The sequence below is a fragment of the Spea bombifrons genome, chromosome 1, assembly GCF_027358695.1.
Source record: "Spea bombifrons isolate aSpeBom1 chromosome 1, aSpeBom1.2.pri, whole genome shotgun sequence".
NCBI lineage: Eukaryota > Metazoa > Chordata > Amphibia > Anura > Pelobatidae > Spea > Spea bombifrons.
In genome coordinates, this window is record NC_071087.1 from 22,605,443 (window position 1) to 22,629,001 (window position 23,559).

The window sequence follows — 23,559 nt, forward strand, 5'->3', positions numbered from 1 at the left end:
TAATCAGACCTCTATTTGAGGTCTGATTAGAAGACGACCCCGATTATAAGACGAGGGGTATTTTTCAGAGCATTTGCTCTGAAAAAAACCTCGTCTTATAATCGAGCAAATACGGTATTAAAAGGAAAAGCTGGTCTTAACGCAGTATACTAAAAATGTGCTGCATAGTAGTCATTGTGTCACAAACCCCCTATCAATTTGGCATATTGGGGTTTATTCACTAAAGGGAGAGCTGACAGGAGAGTTGTGTTTGAGCTCCTTATCTTCAGTATACATTTTGAAGGCCCAACCTCAGTGAGCTTCTGGAGCAGGGGGAGCTTTGCTGGTCCTGAGTAATGTTTAGTTAAATCTGCAAAATAGTATGACATCACTAGAAGTACATAATCTCAGTGACTAGCAATGTCACCAAAAACAAGGCGCACCATCCTAAACCAAATATGTAAAGTATGGAAAAAACGGATTTTGCCTATTTAAGTATGTTCTTAACACATAATGGAAGAAAGCTACAAATTAGTTATTTTGTGAAAGATAACCATGAAAAGGTATACAATGAAATATGTATGCAATACAAGGATTTGTATCAGTCGCAACATAATTTAATCAAAATCACTGAATAGAAAAAATAGCAAGAACAAACATGCTATAAAGCACACTGTAAGGTATGGCATGCCCACCAGCATGTACACTGCAACAGACAAACCCATCACATGTACCATAACTATTAAGAAACATATGCTGCTCCCTGTCCTGCTTAATTATTCCACATTTTACATTTTATTGCGGGACAATGAATAATTTGCTAAATATCTAACAAGTAGCCATCCCTTATATCTGGGCTTGGCAAACATTCTGTGTGTATCAAACTAACAGCCACACTCAACCACTTACCACTTCGCCTCTGGCTAACCTCTTGTACAGCTCTGTGGAATATGATGGTGCTATATTTGTTTTATGTAACGCCATCATTTTCCTTGGCGCTGTACAATGGGTAGACCAGACATAAGTCGTTTACTGTATATCGTATTACAATTTGACTTACAGAAACAACTGGTGAGCTTACAATCTACAGGGAGTTAGGGTGTATTACACAAGAGGTACGTAAAACAAATAGTAATATGCAATAAAAAAGGTCTATATCCTCATATATTGTATAGTTAATTTCTTACGTAATATGGCTGTTTAAATAAATGATACAGTGTATTTGAACACATTAATTAAATGCATGACACTTTTACAATGCAAAACGCCTTCCAGGAAACATTCCAAATATCTGACAATGAGTTATTTTTTTTATTTGGTCCCTAATTCTGAGAGCTTGTTATGTTTAGAACTACAGGCTAATGGCCAAAATACCAAAATATTTGTGTTTGTCTATTTCTGTTAACGTTGCCCAGAGTGAACAGGATGCTCTTAGCTTCTCAAGTTCATCAGTCCAACTGTATGCAGCTCACATGCTTTCTGCAAACGTTGGGGTCTTTTCACAATCGTGATCAACAGAATGGTTGAAGACAGAAGAGAGGAAACTTAACACGTAACTTCTATCTGCTAAAAAAGCCATCCCAAAGTTTTTAGCAGGATAAACCTTACATTTATTCATTTATTCTTGTGTCCCAGGAGCCAAAACTGTACAGTGAGTGTGAGTGAATCACACACTTCATTTTGGGTGAATAAAGCAAAATATTTTACTTTTACTAAAGGAGTAGTATACTAAAAAGCATAATGAAAGAAAGTGTAAAAGTGTGCTAAAAAAAAAAAAACTGAAAATAAATTAAAAAAAAAAAAGACTGGCGGAGAAAGAAGTCAATAAATGGTGGGAAGTCACCACTTTAGAACATTATTTGAAAAATAATTTAATTCCAAGAAGCAGTGGTGTCGCTACAGGGGGGCAAGGGGGGGCAATTGCCCCTCCCAGGATATTCCTTGCCACCCCCCGCCGAATTTGGAGCCACCCAGGACAGTCCCATTGACTGCTAACAACGGCATGGTGCCGTCGCTAGCAGTCCCAGTCGGGTGCTAACGACGGTACCATGCCGTCGCTAGCACTATCTTACCTTGATGGAGGTCTGTGGACCCCCATCACCACCTACCCCGGCGATCCGCCCCTCACACTGAAGGGCATCACCGGGGCCACCCGATCCGGCCGGTGACGGCACGCGCGATGACGTCACCGCGCAACTTTATTAATAACTGACAATTGTCAGTTAAAGCGGTATGGGGGTATGCTGCTTAGATGCCTGTATCTGCATCTGAGCAGCTACAGACCTCCAACATATACCGTTGGAAAGGTAATTATCTCACCTTTCCAACGGTATATAGCTTGTAAAAGAATTTTAAAAAATTACATTAAAAAAAAAATGTAAAAAAAATGATTTAAACAAAGTAGTTAAACTTAATAAAAAATAAAAAAGTTTAAGTATTCTAGCTAAATGATCACTGTGGTAGCCAATGTTACCACAGCGATCATATAGCTATAAAAAGTCACATTCCCTTTTTAAAAATGGCCGATACTAATTTTTAATCCCATGATCCCTTTGATCATGGGGTTAAATTTAGCCAACGGTAGAGGGAGGCAATTTTTGAAATCCTGATGAACTGCAAATATTATTAAAATCAGCCATTTAGCCTGTGCGGTATGTGAGTAACCATATCATCCCTGGAGCGCCTTGCATTTTTACTGCAAAACTTATTTTTGCTGTAAAAGTGATTTTTTTTCTCCCTTTACCATCATTTCTTTGGGATTGTAAGGGGAAAGAATGGTGTGTGCTTCTGTGAGTGAATGTATGGAAAGTATGGTGTGTGCTTCTGTGAGTGAATGTATGGAAAGTATGGTGTGTGCTTCTGCGAGTGAATGGAGATATGAAAGGCATGTGAATGATCAGTAATTAGGGTTGAAGCCTTGACGTGGCATTACTGCTCATGTAGGAAGTTAAATTATGGCACAAAAAGTACACATTTGCAGAAACTACACCCCTTGGCGCATCAAATGAGGGGCTGTATGTGTTTCTAGTACAAACCTGGAGTGTGCTAGACACAAATGAACATGTCGCTATGGATAGAAAAAACATTTTCAAGCCAAAGCGACATATTCAGTCATTATTTGTGCACTCAACTTTTGTCCTAGAAATACATGTAACCCCTCATTTGAAGCTCCAAGGGGCGTAGTTTCTTAAAATGGATGAATTGTCTGAATGAGGGAGAGCATGAGTTAATGTGTGGATGAATTGTCTGAATGAGGGAGAGCATGAGTTAATGTGTTTGTGTGTATCATAGATGTATAATTGTGGAAGGGCAAAGATTGCACTAGCAGGATGTTTGAGCCTTGGGGACCGAGATGGCACAGGCCAGGTGTATATGGGACAAAGATGGCAAATCGTATGTGTGTTATCTGGGTGCTGGCCAGGTTCTATGTGGACAGTGTGGACGCCAGGGCTGGCCTTTGGGGTGTGCAACCTGTGATCTATGCCTGTAACTTAGGGGGTTTTAAATATACCTTTAATGCTGTATTTTTATGTGAATTCCAATTGATCTGTACCTGCAAAGCTGGGTCTCTGTGTTATTCTGTAGATCCATATCTGCTATGCTATGTTTCCATACATTATTTATGTATACCTGCAAATACAGGGTTTGTATGTCTTGTTCAGTTGATTAATACCTGCAATGCTGTTTCCATGTATTTATTTGATCTATACCTGCAATGCTACGTTTCATATATTATTATTGTATACCTGCAAATACAGGATTTATATGTCTGATTCTGTTTATTTGATATATATACCTTCAGTGCTGAGATCACAAGTGAATTTCAGTTGATCTATACATGCAAAGCTTGGTTTGTGTGTTAATGTGGTGATCTATACCTGCTATCGGCAACTGGGGCTAATGTTAATATATATGGGCAGCTGGGTCATCAATACACAAGGGGCAAAAACACTAAGGGGGGTATAAACGACAATGCAGTGTGAAAAATCCATTCTGATGTAGACGTCTGTGACGTAGATTGTGTCCTGCTGTTTGTGTGTTTTGGTTATTAGTGTAGCAGAGCCTGTCCTTGGGTGTGTGTGTGTATAGGTGTTGGTGTGGCAGAGCCTGTCCTGGTGTGTGTTTGGGTGTTGGTGCACCAGAGCCTGTCCTGGTGTGTGTGTTCGGTTGTCGGTGTGGCAGAGCCTGTCCTGGTGTGTGTGTTTGGTCATCTGTTTCCTGGCACTTAACTTACAGTAGGAATCATTTAATTTATATTTATCCAGAGATAAAATGCCCTCTTGAAGTTGTAGTGACTTCAGGGGACAAAACATTCAAGGCCCTGAAATCATTTAGTGGAAAAGTTATTTATTGTGTTATAATATTTATTTCAAGGATTAGTCGAACTCAATTGTGGCTTCAGGCTTCCCATGTTGAATGATATTATTTTAGCCCAATAACAAAAGTATAATTCCATAGCACATTACTTTTGGAAATTATTAATGCCCCCCAGTTTGACTGTGGTATCTTGTGTGCCCCCCCTATATATTGTTTCTAGAGTCGCCACTGGCTAGCTATGAGGTGGCAACGTTAATTGCTAAAAATTGCAAATCTTTTGCCGAGGGTGACTTTATCAAAGAATGCGTTATGAAAATGGTGCAGAATTTCTGTCCCGAGAAGAAGCAAGAGTTTTCCAACATTTGCCTGGCTCCTAACACTGTAGCATGGAGAATTGAAGAAATTTCATCAGATATTAAGAGACAGTTAATGTCAAAAGGAGTTGATTTTGACTTCTTTTCAATAGCCTGTGATGAAAGCACCGACCTCTCTGACACAGCTCAGTTGCTGATTTTTCTGAGAGGGGTGGACGATGAAATGAATGTAACTGAAGAGCTACTTAACCTCCAGAGCCTTAAGGACCAAACAAGAGGAAAATATTTATTTGTTTCTGTTAGCTCTGCCATAGATGACATGAAACTGCCTTGGACCAAAGTTACTGGGATTAATACTGATGGGCACCTGCCATGGCTGATGAACGAAGTGGATTATCAACCCTAATCTGTAAGGTGATCGAAGAAGGAGGCAAAGCTATTAAACTTCATTGCATTTTTCATCAACAAGTTCTCTGTGCTAAACATCTCAAATATGATCATGTTATGAAACCGGTGCTAAAGACCATTAATTTTATTCACTCTAAAGCCCTGTGCCACCGCCGGTTCAAACAGTTTCTACCGGATATCCAGGCTGAATACGAAGATGTTTTATATCATGACGATGTAAGATGGCTCAGTCGGGGGTCTGCACTGCAGCGTTTCTACTCTCTCAGAAAGGAAATTGGAGAATTCTTGGAAACAAACGGACAACCGAATCGAGAACTATCTGATCCTATTTGGCTGGCTGATTTGGGGTTTCTAGTCGACATAAAGCATCTGAATGTACTGAACACGAGTCTTCAGGGCAAAGATGCAGCGGTGAACCAGCTTTATTCACACCTCAAAGCCTTTGGAACAAAGCTGCAACTTTTCCTAAGGCATTTGTCACAAAAACAGCCCAATACCATTCATTTTTCAGCATTGCTGGAACTAATGAACAGTTTTCCACAGGACGATATCAGTGGGCAAACGAGCAGGTATGCAGCAGACATCGCATCTCTGGCTGGGGAGTTTAAACAACGCTTTCCAGATTTTGCAGCTATTGAAAAGGAGATCAGCCTTTTCTCCTCTCCATTCTCTGTTGACCCAGACGATGCTCCAGATCAGCTGCAGCTCGAGCTCATTGAGCTGCATTGTGACAGCGAGTTACGCAGTCGTCACCAACAGCTCTCTCTTGTAATCTTTTACCACCAACTGGATAAGAGCCGGTTTCAAGAGATTCGAACATTGGCTAAGAAAATGCTGAGCTTGTTTGGCTCAACATATTTGTGTGAGAAGACATTCTCTGTTATGAACAAGAACCGCGTGAGGACAAGACTCAGTGACTCTCACCTGCGTGACATTTTGCGCATCAAAACCACGGCCTTTGAACCAGACCTAGCCTATGTGCTGCAGTCCAGATCTCAGTTTCACCCTTCACATTAGTGCAGGCAAGTTTTTTTTTTCAATTGAGATGAATACATTGTAAAATCTCAGTTAATGTCAGTTGGTCTAAATCAGTTATAAATATATTTAACACATGTATACTTGGTGTTACGTTCCTGTTCACATTTTTTTAACTTAAAAGTTGACAGACAACCTTTATTACTTTGTGTAATGTACTTTACAATGTTCCTGACATATTTCAGCTACCTGTTTTTTTTTAAATATATATATTAAAGGCAGAGTGATTTAACACCTGTTTAGATTTGTCATCCAAGTCACAAAATGAAAAGTATGCCGCTGCATAAAATAGTTAAGTTGCATTTAATTTTAATGGTTCAAAGAATGTCAGGCAAAACGGGCGGCCCTCACACGTTCACTTCATCAAATCTGGCACTCTTCGAAAAAAGTTTGGAAAGCGCTTCGTGCAGACGTTCACCGGTTGCGGCGATGCGAGCATAAACAACCTCCGCTGCTGGCACGTCAGCTTGATGTGCTTTAACAATATTCCCTTGCCGGGACTCCGGCAGCGGAGGTCGATTACGCACGCATCACCGCAGCCGGTGAACGTCTGCACGATGCGCTTTAACAATCTCCTTTGCCGGCACTTCCCATGGCCGGAATTTGTCTACACGTATTGCGTAGATGTCTCTTGCTGGCCCCGCAAGACACCCGGGAGTCTGCTTTGGTAAGTCGGGGGGGGGGGGCACAGACTGACAGAGTGGCAGCACGTCTCGGGGGAGGGCAGAGTGGCAGTATATCTATTCTATGTTTTTTTTTTTTTACTAAGAAAATATTTTCTTTAGAAAAGCACCTAACTTTTAGGGTGCGGCCTATATTCGGGTGCGGCCTATATTCGGGTGCAGCCTATATCAGAGCCAATACAGTATTTGTGGCTGCTTCGTGTGAGCCAAGCACTGTGGTCACTACCCTTTTTATACTAAAAAAAACAGATTGAAACTAATGTCTTAACATATGTTAATTGTCAAATTGTATCTTCAGTTTAGGTGTTATTGCTAATGTTTGCTGTCCTATTATAATAGCGCTATGGAATCCGCTGGCACTCTACAAATGTATTGATCACAAGCTTAATAGAGAAATGCTGAACTTAATGACTGGATTAAAGAGTATGACATGGTACATTGCAAGGGACTAAAACAAATCCTGAACCCCCAGCTTGGAACAGTTAACTGGGAGTGTGGCTGAATGACGTAACTGTGAAAAGAAAGGCGAAAACAACGAGAGGACCATCTAAAATTAACACATAGAAACTACATTTTCATGCTGCTAAAATATCATTAGGAGATATTTTCAGATGAAACATCTGGCATGCACCCATCCTTTTCAATTATTTCATGGATATATTAGCTACTACAATCACTAGATCCATGTTACAAGATTTAACAGTATAGTTCAGGCCCTCAATGGCCATCTGGCAAACCGGAAAATGCCCTTTGGGTTGCTGGCCAACAGAGTAAGATCGTGTGCTGCAGCAATGGTCAGTGGCGGGAAATGCTTGGCCTTACGTACACAAGTATAAAGATGTCGGCCGCGCATACGGCATCATCATTGCCAGGCCAGTCCTGGTATAATCACCAGTCTCATAGGAGTAAATGATATGTGATCACTGAAGAGCCCAGCGTTGGTTCAGCGCTTCACGTCTGACAAAAAGATACTCAGTGTTCTTAATAGTGTTAGCAGTCAAAGGAAGACAATTCACCACTCACCTCCAGGATAATTTCTTCAGCAATAAGAAGGACAGCACGAGCGATATAATTTTCTAACGTTACTTTTGCATATAGCTCTCTTAAAGCATTTTAGTTAAGAAAAATACTGTTTAATACATGCATACGAATCATGAAACAATAATAAACATTTGATATGGACTGCTTTTAAAGGGAGCTTAGAAAAATGGTTTGGAGATGGCAAGGCAGCGATAGGGGAGTGGGGATAGGAAAACAACCGGGGTGCCGGTAAAATTGGGTTCCTTCTCTGTGACGTTGCTTAATAAGTAAATAATCACACCGCTTCACGTAGTACATTAGGACACCGACATCTACCTCAAATATGTATGCAGTGACAGCCATGCAGCTGTCTATAGGACACCAATAGATTGAGGTCCCTTGTTCAATGTTCTAACAGATGATGGTTACAAATGTACACATACATAGTGCATAATCAGTGTTAAGTGTATTGTAGGTCATTGATTGGAAAGGATACTTTGCAATGCCAGATGTCATTTTGTCGGGTATGTGGTTTAAGTGACCAGTCATTATCTCCTCTACTACATCATCCATTAGCTGTCCATCCTGAAACAGTCACAAAACAGGAATGACTATGACTTAATGATTTTTAAAATAAGTAAAATGGTCTAGGAAATGCTTCGCTCTGTTTTGTGGGAGAAGTCAACTTACAGTTTCCAAGTCTTTTAGCAGGTTAGTTCCAATTACTTTTGTGTTTTGATTTTCTTTTCTATAAAGAAATTAAAAAATATTTTTTAAAAAATTGGATATTGCTATGAATCCATTAATCCAGCTAATAGGGCAAAAACATACCACAGAAAATATGTAAAAAAAATAAAAAATAAATAAAGGATAACAAGGGGCAGAAAATTCTGAAATGTACCAACGGCTGGCCCTATGTGCTAACACGTCGTTGCCAAGTTGCCAGGACACAGATAATGCCGACAGGTTTCTGCAGAATCTATGCAGAGAAAGTTTGGTGGCGATAGATAAATGGCAGAGGTTAATTTAGTGAATGAAATACATAAGTATATCCTGAAAATAAGGCAAGATTGTCAGGAACCGGGTCCATACAGACGACTGTAAAGACCCAGAGCACCCAAAGATTGTGTTCAGGAGTTGTTGCGCGGTAGCGGAGATGGACAGGGCCTGGTGCAGGGCGACTGCACCACTCCCGGGTGGGCATCTAGGGTTGTGCAGCCACATACCAGCACCCTGACACAGCAGCGGATGTTGTCCAGAACAGAGCAGAACGAAACTTGGCTGGATGTGGAAATCCGAACAGAACTTTGAGATATCCTGCAGGCACCCTGGAGCAGGCATGAGGCATAGCACTGGAATCATGTGCAGGATGCTGCAGGCTAGGACTACAGAAGCTACACAGAGAATAAACAGAAATGTAGCAAGCAAGGAGGACAGAGCAAGGAGCAGGGATACCGAGCAAGGAACATAACCAGACAAGACATACATGATACAGGGCACAACAAAGGACAGGGAACAAGGCAAGGAACACAGGGGAAGGAGTAAGGAGCCAGAATCCTCGGACGCTTCTCCTTTAAGCCAGGATAGGACATATTAACTGGGACATGGGGAGAGGAGAGAGGAACCGAAATCCTCAGATGATTCAGGGAAGAAGGGCAAAGGTACATAAGAGACAAACATGAATACAGGAACTAGCCTAGGACTATGTGATAATAATTGGAGATTCCGTCACATCATATGGCCATAGTTTGCTTAGCCCACCCCTACGCTAAAGTACTCCAATGACGGTGGGTCCTAACGCTAAGCCCTGCAAAGAGAAGACTGGAATCAAGGAATCAGGGGTTCAGGACAGAGCATACGGAAATCCAGGAGTGGACCACAGCAAAACATGGGAACTGAGGCAAGGCAGGGAAAAACAAACAGATATGCAGCTCCGCAGCCTGGATGGACCCTGACAAAGATCATGGACTGAATAAGGTTCCAGGCTTCTACAACAGGAAAAATGATCAGCCAAATGGTTCTTGCCTGTCGCCAGTTTTAATTCACCTGTAACTTATGCTTTTCATATCTCTAGAAACCCTGTTCAACTACTGGTGAACGTTGGCTGCCTATACATTTTCTACGAGGACAAATAGGACTCCGGTCACCAAACCCAAATCCTCTAGGACGAACCAAATCTTTGACATACTGAATTAGATTGCAGAATGAGTGTGCTCTAGGCATATTCAGATGGAGAAAGAAAATTTTGGGATGATCGGAAATGAACAGAGCACTAGACCCACTAATAATGACTTCTCAGTGTGAACTCCTACTGGTTGAAAAACATTATTATTATTCTAGCTGTGGAGAACACTGACAGAAAGCAAGAACTTAGAGAGCTAAAATGATTAGCTAATCACATGGATAATATTCAGGACTAGCTCCCGCTTCACTGGAAGGAACCTACAGAACTAGGCCCCATACCAAATCATTGGCATTTCCACTGGAATTTTAAATTTACACTTCCCCTGCTCATGTGGAGATTAACAAATGCCGACCTGTAGAATGACATGGCAGTCTTAGGACTCTGCTTCATTCCTAAATTGCAGAAATAAGGTATCTTTAACTACATTATGAGCACTTTTCTTTCATCGGAAAGCAATGTATTTATTTTTAGTACCTGTGATAAAATCCATTCAAACTATCTGACATATTAATTAATTACTGTATAAAATGGAACTGAAAGAGCTGAACGCCAGCGAGATTAATAATGTGAAGCTCTTGTTTAAATTAATGAGGATCTTTGTGCTTTATAGAATGATTTGAGAACAGTCTAATGTACGCTGGCTCTTATCCAGGGCTTTAGAGTATCAAGCAGCAAAATGTGTTCAGCACGTATCTCCCCATCAGAACGTCTTTGGACCTATAAATAGAGTTTCTGACTGTTGCCTTGGCTATCAAGCAGTAAGGTGTTGATTTATATACATAGGCCATTAAAAATCCATAAGGTAGGATCATACCTGGGAACTCTCCGGGTTTGACCCGGAGATTGCCAGGTGAGCACCGCTTCTCTGGTTCAAGACCCGAATCCTCTGAGTCGCGGGGTCTTGACACGCCCCACTCCCTTTAAATGGGGGTGTTTCGCGCTGCCGTCAGCGAGAACTCCCACCAATGTCATGGGACCGCTCATGATGACTGACGTCAGTTGGCAGTCCTGGCCGCGTCCCGCAAGGGATGTCTCCAGGTAGCCGGAGCCCAGGAGTTCCCAGGTATGGGTAGGAGGCCCACTGAGTTTTGTTATTTACTGTAAAGAATAAACTGTCCTTTTGGTCTAATTTTTCTTCCCAGTAATGCAGGGTCTTTGATCTTCTTACCGAAAGAGAAATAAAGATATCTTGGGCCTATCATTATAATTTATACATACATTTTATTAACATTTCTATTTTTTTAAGGCCATTATTGTCACTTTTAAGTCCCAAAAAGATTCAGAACTCCTAGAAAGTAGGCACATCAGGGGAACAATGAGGGATAGAAGGGTTTTGGATACCCAAAAGGAACCATCCTGCAACAAAAGGGAAACTTCGGAGGCATGTGTGCATAAATATACATTTACACACATATATAGAGATTATATATATATATATACATATATAGATATTGTGACACAATACTCCTTCACTTGGTACTCTGTCCGGGAATCTTTACTCACACACAGTCTTCCAGGCTGCAGAAAATACCTTGGACACGAGGAGGGTTAAATACAAGGCTGGGCCTGTTTTTATTTTTCACCACAGGCATAACAGAAAAAATGAATAAATCAAAACCAAAAGCCTTGCTCTTGTGAGCACTAACTAATACAAGGTTCTTCAGCCTAACTGCAGTTGGATGGCTTATCCGTTCCCAACAAAACAAAATAACAGAATATATGCAATAATGGCAGCACTCAGTAGTCTGAGTTCTCTCCCTCTATTAGTGGAAACAGGTGAGTACTAGGAGAGTATCCGTGAATCTCCGGTCTGGATTCCCACCTTTTGTTCTTCGGCTGCTCACAAACTGTGGAGTGGAGCACTGGCCTGCCCTACTCTCCAAGTGCTCCACCCCAGGGACCCAAAATACACAATTAACAGACATCAATAATTCCAGACATCTCCCTGGGGCTGGTAAAAGACTACTGAGGGTAACCACCCTGCAAAATATAAGGGGATATATACACTCCCTCCAGGGGAGGGCTGGCAGCCTAAGGCCTGGGGGGCAAGTCAAGTGAAGTGGCTCAGCCCCCTCGCACTCACCTTTCACCCCTCACGCTGCTCCCATCACTATGCGGCCATCAGACTGCTGGAAAACTTATCTAAACGGCCGCTGGGTGCTGATGCCACCGGCCGGAGCTACTTTAATCCTTTTTTATTTATTTATTTAATATGCCGGATCGGCTTGCCATATTAAAAATAAATAAATAAAGGATTAAAGTAGCGCCGGCCAAAGCATCAGCACCCAGCGGCCGTTTAGATTCGATTTCCAACAATCTGATGGCCGCATAGTGATGGGAGCAGCGTGAGGGGTGAAAGGTGAGTGCGAGGGGGCGGAGCTTTCACCCCTCACGCTGCTACCATCACTTGGCGGCCATCGCATACGGCCGCTGGGTGCTGATGCCGCCGGCCGGCGCTGCTTTAATACTATTTGTTTTTCATTTAATAGCCGATCCGGCTTGCCATATTACATTTTAAAAAAAGTATTTAAGTAGCGCCGGCCGGCGGCATCAGCACCCAGCGGCCGTTTAGATTAGATTTCGGGCGGCCTGGGGGGCAATTGCCCCCCTGCCCCCCCGGCCTAGCCCGCCCCTGATTCCCTCCATTATCATCCCCTGCTTTCTGTCACAATACATATTATATATATCTAAAAGCCTACAAAGGAAGGAAGATCCCTAATTACAATCAGTGAGAATGTTGAAATTTCCCTCTAGTGAAAAGGGCCACTTAGGGGATGAAGGGAAGATGCCTTTACACATGACAGTATTCATAGACGTATATAGCTAAAATGCTATAAAACTTGTAAAATGTGGTTATAAATATTATGGTTTAATTATTCTTTTTATAACTTGTGTTAGAAATGTGGCCCCAATAAGTTGCTTTGCTTAAGGTGCCTAAAAACCCACAGTGGTCTCTGATAGTTGCTGGCAAAGAAACTATCGAGCACCATTAAGGTGCTTTGCCCTCATGGTCCACCTAAAAGGGAAAGCATGCAATCTCACTCTATAGAGAACAAAGAGCAGCAGGCTGGGCCAACGGTGGAAAATATGGGGCAGGGACAAAAAGGACTAGGTAAATCAGGTCTGCATTACTCACTTTTTCTGCTTTGTTTCCCTCCCACCCATCCCGTCAGGAGAGACTCAGAAGCACCGGAGGGTGAAAGGTAATAAAACGCCAAAGAAGTCACAAGCTACGCTAATGCTTCAATTGACTCACTTCCCAGAGGTAATGCAGCCTTCTATCCTCCCAAGGTTCCCAGCAAACATCCTCTACGGTTTCGATTCGGCCAGCCCCGGGCACTGACATTGTGGTGCAGGCATACTCCTCCGCTGACCGTATCGGTCAATGGCAAGCACTGACTTTGTGGTCAGGTGGTCAATGGCAAGCACTGACTTTGTGGTCAGGCTTGTTTTGCAGGGCTAAATGGGGCTTTTGCCAGGAGGCACGCCAGGGTGCGGATGGGGAGGGCCATTCTGATTATGCCCTGTTGATCCTCCATGATAGCAGCTGGGTGGGGCGGAGTTGAGCTCCTAGCTTGCCCCTCGAACCCGCGTGTCACGTCAGATGCAGGTTGATCTGGACGCTGACTGGAGGCTGAGTGCACGGTGACCCAGCAGCTGTCCTCGGGGAGAGGGAATGCCGCATTATACGGAGACTGCTTGTTTTTTATGTGTGTAATAAATAAAGAGACTTCATTTGCCACAACTCTCGTTGTCTCATAGTGTTTATTGTTTCAAAGTTGAGAACAATGCAAGGTTACATTGTGGGGCAAATGCACCTTAGTATTATACCCTTAACAGGCATGATCATTCCTACCATTACTGTAAGTGATGTCATTGTCTGGCACCACATGCAAATGAGCCCAGCGACTCCAATAAATGCACGTGATCGTAATCAACTAACTTTTCCCTTATAGGTCAGTAAATCTCATTCAACTAATAAAGTACACATCTGAAGAAATGTCACTAGTTTACAGCCATGTGGTACACTAGGTCAGATAAGGGGAAAAAAAACTATGATATCACCATGTTAGCAAGCAGGGGATATTTAAATATACCTGCTTACTCCTCATGGGCACATAAAGCAGTCCTTTCAAACAGCTCATTAATGTAAATTTTTCTACTGGCTCCGGACAAAATTGGAGCCCTGACAAACAAAATAATGGCACTGCCAAGGTATGTTCATTATGTAACGATAAACCAGCCACGTTTATTTTTACAAGACAAGACTTGCTTTAAAGATGGAAAATAATAAATATATAATGTATGTCTTTGGTGATATATATATAGAGATATATATAGATATATATATATATATCTATATATATATCTCACCAAAGACAGGGAGAGAACAAAATGAAGGAGGCACGCCCAAAGGGCATTGAGAGGTCAACGTTTCTGTCCACATCCAGTCTTTACCCGATATCACTTAAAGGTGCAACAGGGTGAGCCGCAAAGGGGAAAAACACTGGGAGCTCACAAAAGGGTACCTGCCAATGCATGGTGCATGCGCAACAAGTAGTGAACAATGTTTGCCTCATTACTGTCCCTTTCACTTTTATTTCATTGCATCTAATTGGTGCCTTCAGAAAGCTAAAACATTGTTGGGGGTCCTTAAATTTAAAAAAAAGATTTCCTTGTGCATTATGCACCAAGTTAAGATATAGTCAACTAGAAGTTGTGGTAAACTCCTTTATATTACCTCTCTATCAGTAGTTTCTCTAGTAGAGTATTAGCTTCAGTGCATTGTTAGGGCACAGACAGAAAATGCCTGCCCCTCCAGCTGCAGTGGATTATGACAACCACAATGTTCATGCTGGCCAAGCGTCTTTGGAGTGGTAGCAGTCAGCTGCTGGGACAGGTGGGTTGGCAAATTGCTGACTTAGGGTGAATACATTTCTGGAGAAAGATGAAAACCTGTGTTTGCATTTATTAGTGATTAGCGTTAAATAATTCCTTTGTTTTGGGCAACGTGTTGCAACCAGATGATATTCAGCAATTTCTGGCTAAAGAAAAAAAATGGAAAATCAAACCTGATGTCGGAAAATTGCTTCATTGTAGGGGAGGTTTTTCTGTGCAAGCCTCTGCCTGTGTTTAGAAAACAAATGTAAATAGCTGGAATAAACCAGTGTATATACAGTACCTGCACATCTGCCTGCAATATACCAACCTGCCAAACCATTATGAATAGCATTTATTTTCGTGCATTTTCATCTTTAATTCTCAGAAACATTCTTTGGAGCAGATGCATCAAAGGGGTGAGGTTCTTTGCCTGGAGCACAGGCAATTTATAAGTATCTAAAGAGTTTCACTGGTCGATGTGCATCACAGTCTGTTACAATTTACGTAAGTAAGCGTCAGTTCATTGTTGAGATTTTATGAACAGGCTTTTTCCATGTATTGTCAATATGTAAAATCAGTAGTGTACCTAAGGGAGGTAAGTGACACTCATTAGGGGGTGCCACCAGGCCCGGTGAATGAATGAATAAGTGATTGAGTGTCTAAGCGTTTAGGGTCAGAAATGGGATGAGGGGTGGCACAGGCAGGCTGCTATGGGGGGCAGAGATGGCACCAGCAGGGCCGGCCCTACAATGGAGCCGACTGGGGCAATTGCCCCAGGCGGCACTTTTGAAGGGGCGGCACTTTGCCGCCCCAAGCGCTTTTTTTTAAGCGGAGGAGAGAGAGGGGCGCCGAATGGTTTTCTCTTACCCGCTTGGCGCCCCTCTCTCTCTCCTCTGCGGCGAGTCTCCTTGCTCTGCCACGGTGCCGGCTTGTAATGCTGAGCGCCGGAAGTGACGTCAATTTACGGCGCTCAACATTACAAGCCGGTACCGTGGCAGAGCAAGGAGACTCGCCGCAGGACTGTTTAAAGGTAAGTACCGGGGGGGGTTAGGGTAGATAATGGCGTCGGCGAAGTACTGCTGTACTACCGTCAATGCCTGGCTCAATGTATAGTGATAGGAGTTAGGCTGTATCATATCTGTTCAGTAAATGGTTTTTTTTTATTTAATTTAAGTTCATTTAATTTTCTTTCCAGTTGACAGTTTAAAAATTTGTGAAATAAATATTACTGCATTAATTTAATTGCACTACAAATTACATATTATTCTAGTGTTGCATGTACTACGTATATGATAGGCTTGGTCCGTCTCCATTTATAATTCTCACCTGTAAATCTTCTAAAATAAAAATGGTCACAGACATAACATCACACACCCAGCTCCTTTAGGCATCTGCCAGCTGTCGAAGGACCTACACAAATCCCATCAATGGACCATGTAATCTGAAAATAATCTTTCCTTGAGAACTGCACTTTTGTCCTTTAGATAGTTATGGATTCAAAGCTTGGTTGAAGAGCTGCAGGACACCTAACCAGGTTTGAGGTATGGGGCTACTCACTGAAGAAAACTGTTCCACTGGGAACATTTCCATGTTTGACTCAAAAATTACATACCAGAGTGGACATACTTTGTAGGGAAATAAACATTTTCTTGAGCTTGATCAGAGGACAAAAGTTTTCTCTAGACCAATCCCAATCCCTTGGACTAGACGTGACAAAAATAATTCACGGTCAGTGGAAAAACTTTAGTTTACATAAAAAACCCTACTCTGGAAAAATGTACTATTCCATTTTATTTATTATAAATAGAGATTCCATTAATTCTTTATACCATTTCAGGGGTCTCTCCAGGACGACCATTCACTCAGGAATGATGCCAGATCTCATTAGTGTGGCGTTTTCAATCATGTTACAGGCTGTGTTTGGACATAGTAATGACATATTCATGTTGGCTGAATAAGACACAGTGATATGGAAATATCTCTGCGTAGCTGGCTACTATAATTGGTAAAGTCATACCATTTCCAAAGAATTCATTCTGCATTTCCAATATCTTTAGTGCTTTCTTCAACTTTTCCTTGGATTCAGCCAATCTCCTTAAGTAAAAAATATATATGATTATTAAGAATAATACAATAATAATTTCGACAATTCCAGAACTACACTGGTCAGTAGTAGATATTGTTTTTGTTCTCAAACCCACCACCAGTTAAAATAGAATTTAGAACATTGATTGTCGCTCCAATCCATGTAAACTGCAGCTATATGTTACAGTGAAAATAAGATAAATACTAAAAAAAAGTTTTTTTTCTTTTTCTTTACCCACTGGCACTGCTGGGATTAAGGAAAGCCAACATAATGCTGAGCAAGTTATAAACAGTTTGGTTTCAGAATAATTTTACTTTAATTTATTAAGCCGAAACCTGATTTCATCTTCATGATGTTTCTGTTTTTGAGACCGACTTATTTGTCTTCTGATCAAAATCTTGTCAATTATTTCCTGCCTCGGGGAAGAATCAGCAGCTCTGTGTGTGGAACCTATAATAAAAAATGGGGGTGAAAAGTATACATGGATATGATCCTGAATTTGGACACCAAACATGTATTCACTGGACAAAACGCAAAAGTTTACTAGCAACTATTGCACAATTGCAGCCACTGTATATGATGGAGCCATAGTACAAAGATATTAGATCCCTTTCACGAGGCAAAAGGCATATTCACCAACTATTTAGGTTTCTTATGCAGAACTGTAGGTTAAACTTGGTACTTTCACTATAGTGCATATAATAGGTGAGTGCACCCTCAGTTATAGTTTTCCCTTCCTTGTAAATGCATGGAAGAATCTCCCGCGAGCCATCGCTGTAGCTGGCGGGTGCTTAGTACAGAACACGTACACACTGGTAAGGGGCCGATGTTCTTGGCAACCTTGAAGGCCAGGGATACAGTACAAATGCAATAGAAGGGATATCTGATACATTTGCAAGAGGAAATACATTAATTTAAAGGGAAAAGCTAATGATGGCTCGAGTGTGCCCTTAATCCTTTTATTGCCAGAGTCGGGACATATTTTCGCTGAGCAAGCCTGGGACATTTTTCATGTTTTGTTTACCTTTAGGTAACAACCTTAGAAATAGCCTACACTTTAACTAGGGAAACATGCCAGATAGTAAAAGTCATTCAAAATAAAGAATTCTCTTAAAAGCTTCCAACCCCCCTTGGTAAACTATATTTGGTTGTACATATATGTAGACTGTACACATCCCATGTAGATCACGGCACATAAAATATTGTAGGCTAAGCATGTATGAGAAGAGGTTAAATCCCAAAAACATGGTAAAGAAACTCAGTAGTGAATAAATGTGGGACTCTGTATTCTGTCAGCGCATGATACATTTTGTCCAAAAAAGAGCACTAAAAATAAATAAAAAGGGAGAAACCTAAGGAGGGATCTGATATTTATTTAACTATAGTTTACTGTTAGTGCAGCTTCTTTTTTATGTAGATAGATCTAGCCTTGCTTCGGGGAGGTTGAAGAAGGCTGCCTAGCGGCTTAGTAGCCGATCGATTTTAGGGAGACAATTTTAGTCACAGGCGATAATTATTTCATGTTCATTATGTCTTTTACTAGAACACAGTTACAGACCACCAAAATATCATATATAACATCAGCCCATACAATTCAATGACTTAACCTTGCATTAGTGGCAGAATGGGACACTTCATAATCCTGTGCCTCTCTAAAATTAAGAAAATATGAAATATTCTTTTATTTCCCCCCCCCCCTGCACATCATGGCTAATATTTAGTGGGGGGTTTTGGGTTTTTTTTTTGTTGGTTTTTAAGTAAAATGCATACATGCAGTAGATGTTTAGATGTGAAACACAAAACTGATAAATGGGCAAATGATGTGTTTAAAGAAATGCTAAATTAATTCCAAGTGATCTAAAGCGACATGTTGCCTTTTACAGATGCCATTAGAAAGTTTCTACCACAAGCCTGCTTTAAAATAGTGTTGCATAATGGCTATTTAAAAGTTTACACTTCTGACATAAAATTAAATGTGTATATAAAATGCATTATCAGTCTGCCCTTATCTTCCTGGGCATTTGGAATGTTGGGGACCATGTGCTACACTTCCTAAAAGAAGTACTGAATTAAAAGCTACACGTTATAATGGTTAAGAATCCAAGAATAAAATCATGACTTGCTCCCAGGAGGCATCTTTCATAAGCCATCAGTTTATGCATACATAGTGAATACATAGTGAACAGGCAGGGAATTAAAGCAAAACAATGGGGTTGATTTAAATCTTTCATAGCCCCTAGGCAAAGAAACAATCCATCCAATGCCTCAATTGTAGTTGGACCATTGAGGTTGCTTGAGTCAGGATCAAGACCAGCACCTGCCTTGGCTCCAGCCCATAAAGGAGGACCAGATTTTGGTCCTTGTGAGCATACATATGGATGGCGCATCCGTCCCTGCTCATAAGTGGCTCACCACACTGACTCTGGCTCGACTGGGATAACCCAACAGCGGGTTCACTAGCCTCTAGAATACGTGATTAGCCAAATAAAACATCACAGCATACACACAAAATAACCTTCAATTTAAACACTGTCAGAACAAAAAATTATTTTTAAAAAGCTACTCCAGGGTTAATGTACATAAAAGAATTTCCCAAGTACAGAACCGCGAGCACAAACACTATGCTTTTTGAGTTTTGTGAAGAAACCATCAGTTGAGGGGATCTTTTGGTCATCTTTTGTAAGAAAATCTTAAAATAAGAAAAATAGCAAACAGCAAAAAAACTTAACTGTTTCCCACTCTTGTTCTACACGGTTTCTGTTAAACTCAATTTGAACCTTTTGCCCCAGGTTTATGCAACAAAACATCTGTTTTCCGACCTTCACGGTAACTTTGCATCATTGTTTCAAGTGCTGAAGGACCCCAGCGTTTAAGAACCTCTTTTTGCAACCGATTTCCAGCTGGGATTTTCTGGTCGTACCGGAATGCTTTTCCTAAAGGATCAGCTGTGGTCAAGTTTTGGGATGTACGAATAGTAAGCTGACGAGACAAAAATCACATTTTTTTAAAAAAAAGTTCGCCACTGGTCTCTGTGGTTCAGACATTTAACTCCCTAAGCTAATAAAGCTTCATCTAACACAAATCTAATGTTATAATTACATGCCATTTCTTCCCTTAATTAATTCCAGGTCTCTTCCGGTACTTATATCACTTGCAAACAATGTAAAGAATCTCTGTAATGGATAACGCTTAGACTTAGTGGCGCACAGAAAAACTGCAAGTCACATGAACTGTTTATTTGGCAGACACTGTATAATGTTTATATAGCTGTCCCTTTCACAGTACTCGTGGCCATGCGCCACTCTCGGTGAGTCATTGTATTCCGGTCAAATTGGATTTAATGGGAATTTTCACCAATAAAAAAAAGTTTATTTCAAAAGTGTATACCACTTCTTAACGTTTGTATTTAGCATTACTTTGGTAGCATAATATGACTTGTGTTAGTGTTATTATCCTGTATACAGTAACACTTAATGGCTGTTTCTCTGACTTTGCAGTTTCAATTGTACAGTTTAACCTCTAAATGTCTCTTGTGAGATTGAAAGGACATTTGGTATTAATTGGATTAGTTATGTCATGCCCTGCTCTGGTTTATGTCTATCCTAAGGTAATGCTTAGAGGAAGGTAGTCAGGACATCTGTAATCACCAAACCCCTCAATCACATTGAATTGATGGATTAAATTATCATATATCGGAGAGAATCAAAAGTAGTGGAACCTAGATTAATTGATGAAGATAAAAATGTTACTTTTATCTTTACTTTTTATCTGATTTATTTTTTTCTATTTAGGGTCATAGAAGAATAGGTCTTCGATCAGCTATTGTTTTTCCTATTTTCCAAAGGCCTGTTAATGAACACACTGTCTTGCTATCTATTGGACCGTTATACAGAAGTATATCTATGAATATTAATAAATAATTAGGATACTGCAAGTAACATATTAAAGTATTTGATTACCTCTGGAAACATACGCGTATCTGAATCAAGCCCTAGTTTTTTCTCTAGGTTGTGCACCTGAGAATTGTACCTGGCCCATCTTTGGTTCTCCTTGCCATCAGCCACCTAAAAGCCAAAACAAAACTATCATTGGTGACATACCATAAACATCTCAAGAAAAGGAATGTGTGGTACGACGATACTGAAAGAATAAAGCGATTTCACTTTGTTTTTGGAAAGACTTGTTAAGAACCAAATTTTCTTTAATATCAACACAAATATAAAAAAATCCAACTGCATCGCTTATCCCATATAATGCCCTTGTGTTACACGCCATGGAGCCAAAATATTGCAGAGGATTTGCTTCTCTGTCTGCTATATTCTGGCCTCTTAGAGTACCTCCACGAAAGCCTTTTGCGAAAGTGCTCCAGAGGCCTGGTTAATGGAGCCAATACCTGGGAGAAGCGAACAAAGAAGGAAGACAGAATAACAAGAAGAAGCAGAGGTGCAAGAAAGGAGGTAGCGACACGAATATGAATGATATAACATATTACCTTGAATTCTTCCATCGATGGTAGTTCAAGCGTCTTCTGCAAAGTTTGGAGTTTAGAACTGTACCTTGACCAGCTCTGGATTAAACTGATTTCATTCATCTATACAGAAAAGAAAAAAAATGCTGCTGTAAAAGTTATTTTCATACCAGAATTGTGAATAAGGTGTTTTTTTAATCATAACTGACTTTAATCTTTATTATTTGGGTGGTACAAAACTCATTTGTCTTAAGAAAATGTTGTTCCTCCTGAAAGACTACAGTCAGAATAACCACACAATCATTTCCCAACTATTACTTTTCATCCTTTTTGCCTTGTTTTGGATATAATACAACAGGAAGTGTGATGGCCTCAACTTGAAATACTTTTTCAAATTAATTTTAACTATGAAATCTAGTTCTTATATTTACTGAAGAATAAAAAAACATGTATAGTTTCCTGCATTGTCAGGCGTTCCATTTTATTATTTATCAACTTACAAGCAATGCAATAACTTGCATCTACAAATGGCTCCTATTTACTGTTTTGTTGCAGCATCTATACCATCAATTTAATTGAAAACAATCGTGCCATTATAGACTAGGTGGACATTTTTTAGTGCGTCTCCAATTAGAGTTTAGGGTCAGGCTTAGACTTCCTGCATTCCACAAAAGTATAACAAATTAACAGGATTGCAGCCTCTGAAAAATATTTATAGTGTGTTTTTAACAAATGATGCTGTTATTGAAAGAGACTGTTATTAAGCTTTAAAGCTGTAGCTTGAGTTAATTACCCATTGGAAGCATGATTTATGTCAGATCAACTCTTGGCCTTGCAAAGGAATTTGTTTTAATCTAAAACTTTGTTTAGTAGATATACAAGTGCCTCTAGTGTGAATTCTCAAATGGGCAAAAGTCTCTTAAGGTTATAGAATGCTGATGGGCAAATAAATAATATCAACAATGTATCTGATAATCTAGGCTTCAGTCTGGATCTAAACATTGAACCGTTCAGCCAAACAGATCATGTACCACATTGTATGCAGACTGAAGTATTCAACTGCACGCCATGATAATGGCTCCAAAACACTTTATATATATATACATATATATATACATATATCTATATATGTCACAATATATGCCCTGATCACTCCAAGCATTTGATGCTCCTGCTGTGACATGATGAAAATGTAAATGTTAAATTATCAATTAAGAAAATATGTATAGTGTTATATTCAATACAAGAAACATGTAGTCAATTAAGTGCAATAGTACCAGAGGCTACAGTGATCAGAGCCGTTTTTCCCCAAGGCCCGAGTTGAGATGATCCCCTTATCAAGTACCACAATTAAATTGTGCAGAAAAGGTTATTAATTATGTTCTTAATTGACACGTCTTCTATTGCGGTGTTTCCAATTTATTTTATCACCGATCATTTGAAACACTTTTTACAGAATAACTTTACATTAAATCCTATTGTGCTGTATGTTGTGGGTTTGTTTTTTTTGAGCACTAGGACACCTATTTATTACTAATGAGCATGTGAAAATGTTTAAGATGACTAAAATATTTGTACGGTTAGTTTAAATAAACAGGGAGGAGATGTCAGATACAAGAATGGCAAGACTCAATGAAATAGTTCTCTTTGGATACTGCCCTGGTTCTAAACTCTGAATGTGTTGTACTATACAGATACAGATCTAAGGAAACAGTGTTTGTACTGTCTAAAAGTGCACCCTGCATTATGTCATAAAAGTCCGACCGAGTTATTCATCACTATATCTCCCCGTCTTCTCACAAAAACATTTCATGTAAAATATATAAACCTAAAGCCCTACAACACTTAGGCAAAGTACGAGAAGAGATTAACACGTTTCGAAGCCCTGGGGAACATTCTGTGTGTGTATATTTTACTTTCAGTGCTTTCACTAAATCTCCTTGGCTAGAAATAAGCACTGACTAATCTAAGCAACAGAATATTACAGATGACACCCAGGGAAAAATTAACCATTTACCATATAGTCACTAAAATAGTCATTGAACAGAGAGCAATTTTATGTTGTGACAATTGTTTGACAAGGACGCCATTTTCATGAGCACAATGGATCGTTTCCCAGTAGATTTTCTAGCTTGACCACTTAAAACCGGATGCCTATGAATTCTACCTGTGACACATCAGTC

General features: G+C 40.3%; 1 protein-coding gene across 1 annotated transcript in view; it reads right to left on the reverse strand.

Moving 5' to 3' along the window:
• Nucleotides 1-21,495, reverse strand: part of LOC128473059 (uncharacterized) — a 30,777-nt gene extending 9,282 nt beyond the window's left edge. Inside the window, exons 1-9 of the mRNA XM_053455103.1 lie at nucleotides 21,401-21,495; nucleotides 20,868-20,972; nucleotides 19,728-19,887; nucleotides 17,244-17,358; nucleotides 16,840-16,916; nucleotides 15,014-15,068; nucleotides 8,447-8,504; nucleotides 8,253-8,341; nucleotides 7,760-7,838 (exon numbers count right to left, since the gene is read on the reverse strand). Of these exons, the coding sequence (XP_053311078.1) occupies nucleotides 7,760-7,838; nucleotides 8,253-8,341; nucleotides 8,447-8,504; nucleotides 15,014-15,068; nucleotides 16,840-16,916; nucleotides 17,244-17,358; nucleotides 19,728-19,887; nucleotides 20,868-20,972; nucleotides 21,401-21,415 (753 nt within the window). The 5' untranslated portion in view covers nucleotides 21,416-21,495. The remainder of the gene's footprint in view (nucleotides 1-7,759; nucleotides 7,839-8,252; nucleotides 8,342-8,446; nucleotides 8,505-15,013; nucleotides 15,069-16,839; nucleotides 16,917-17,243; nucleotides 17,359-19,727; nucleotides 19,888-20,867; nucleotides 20,973-21,400) is intronic.
• Between the last annotated feature and the right edge of the window lie 2,064 nt (nucleotides 21,496-23,559).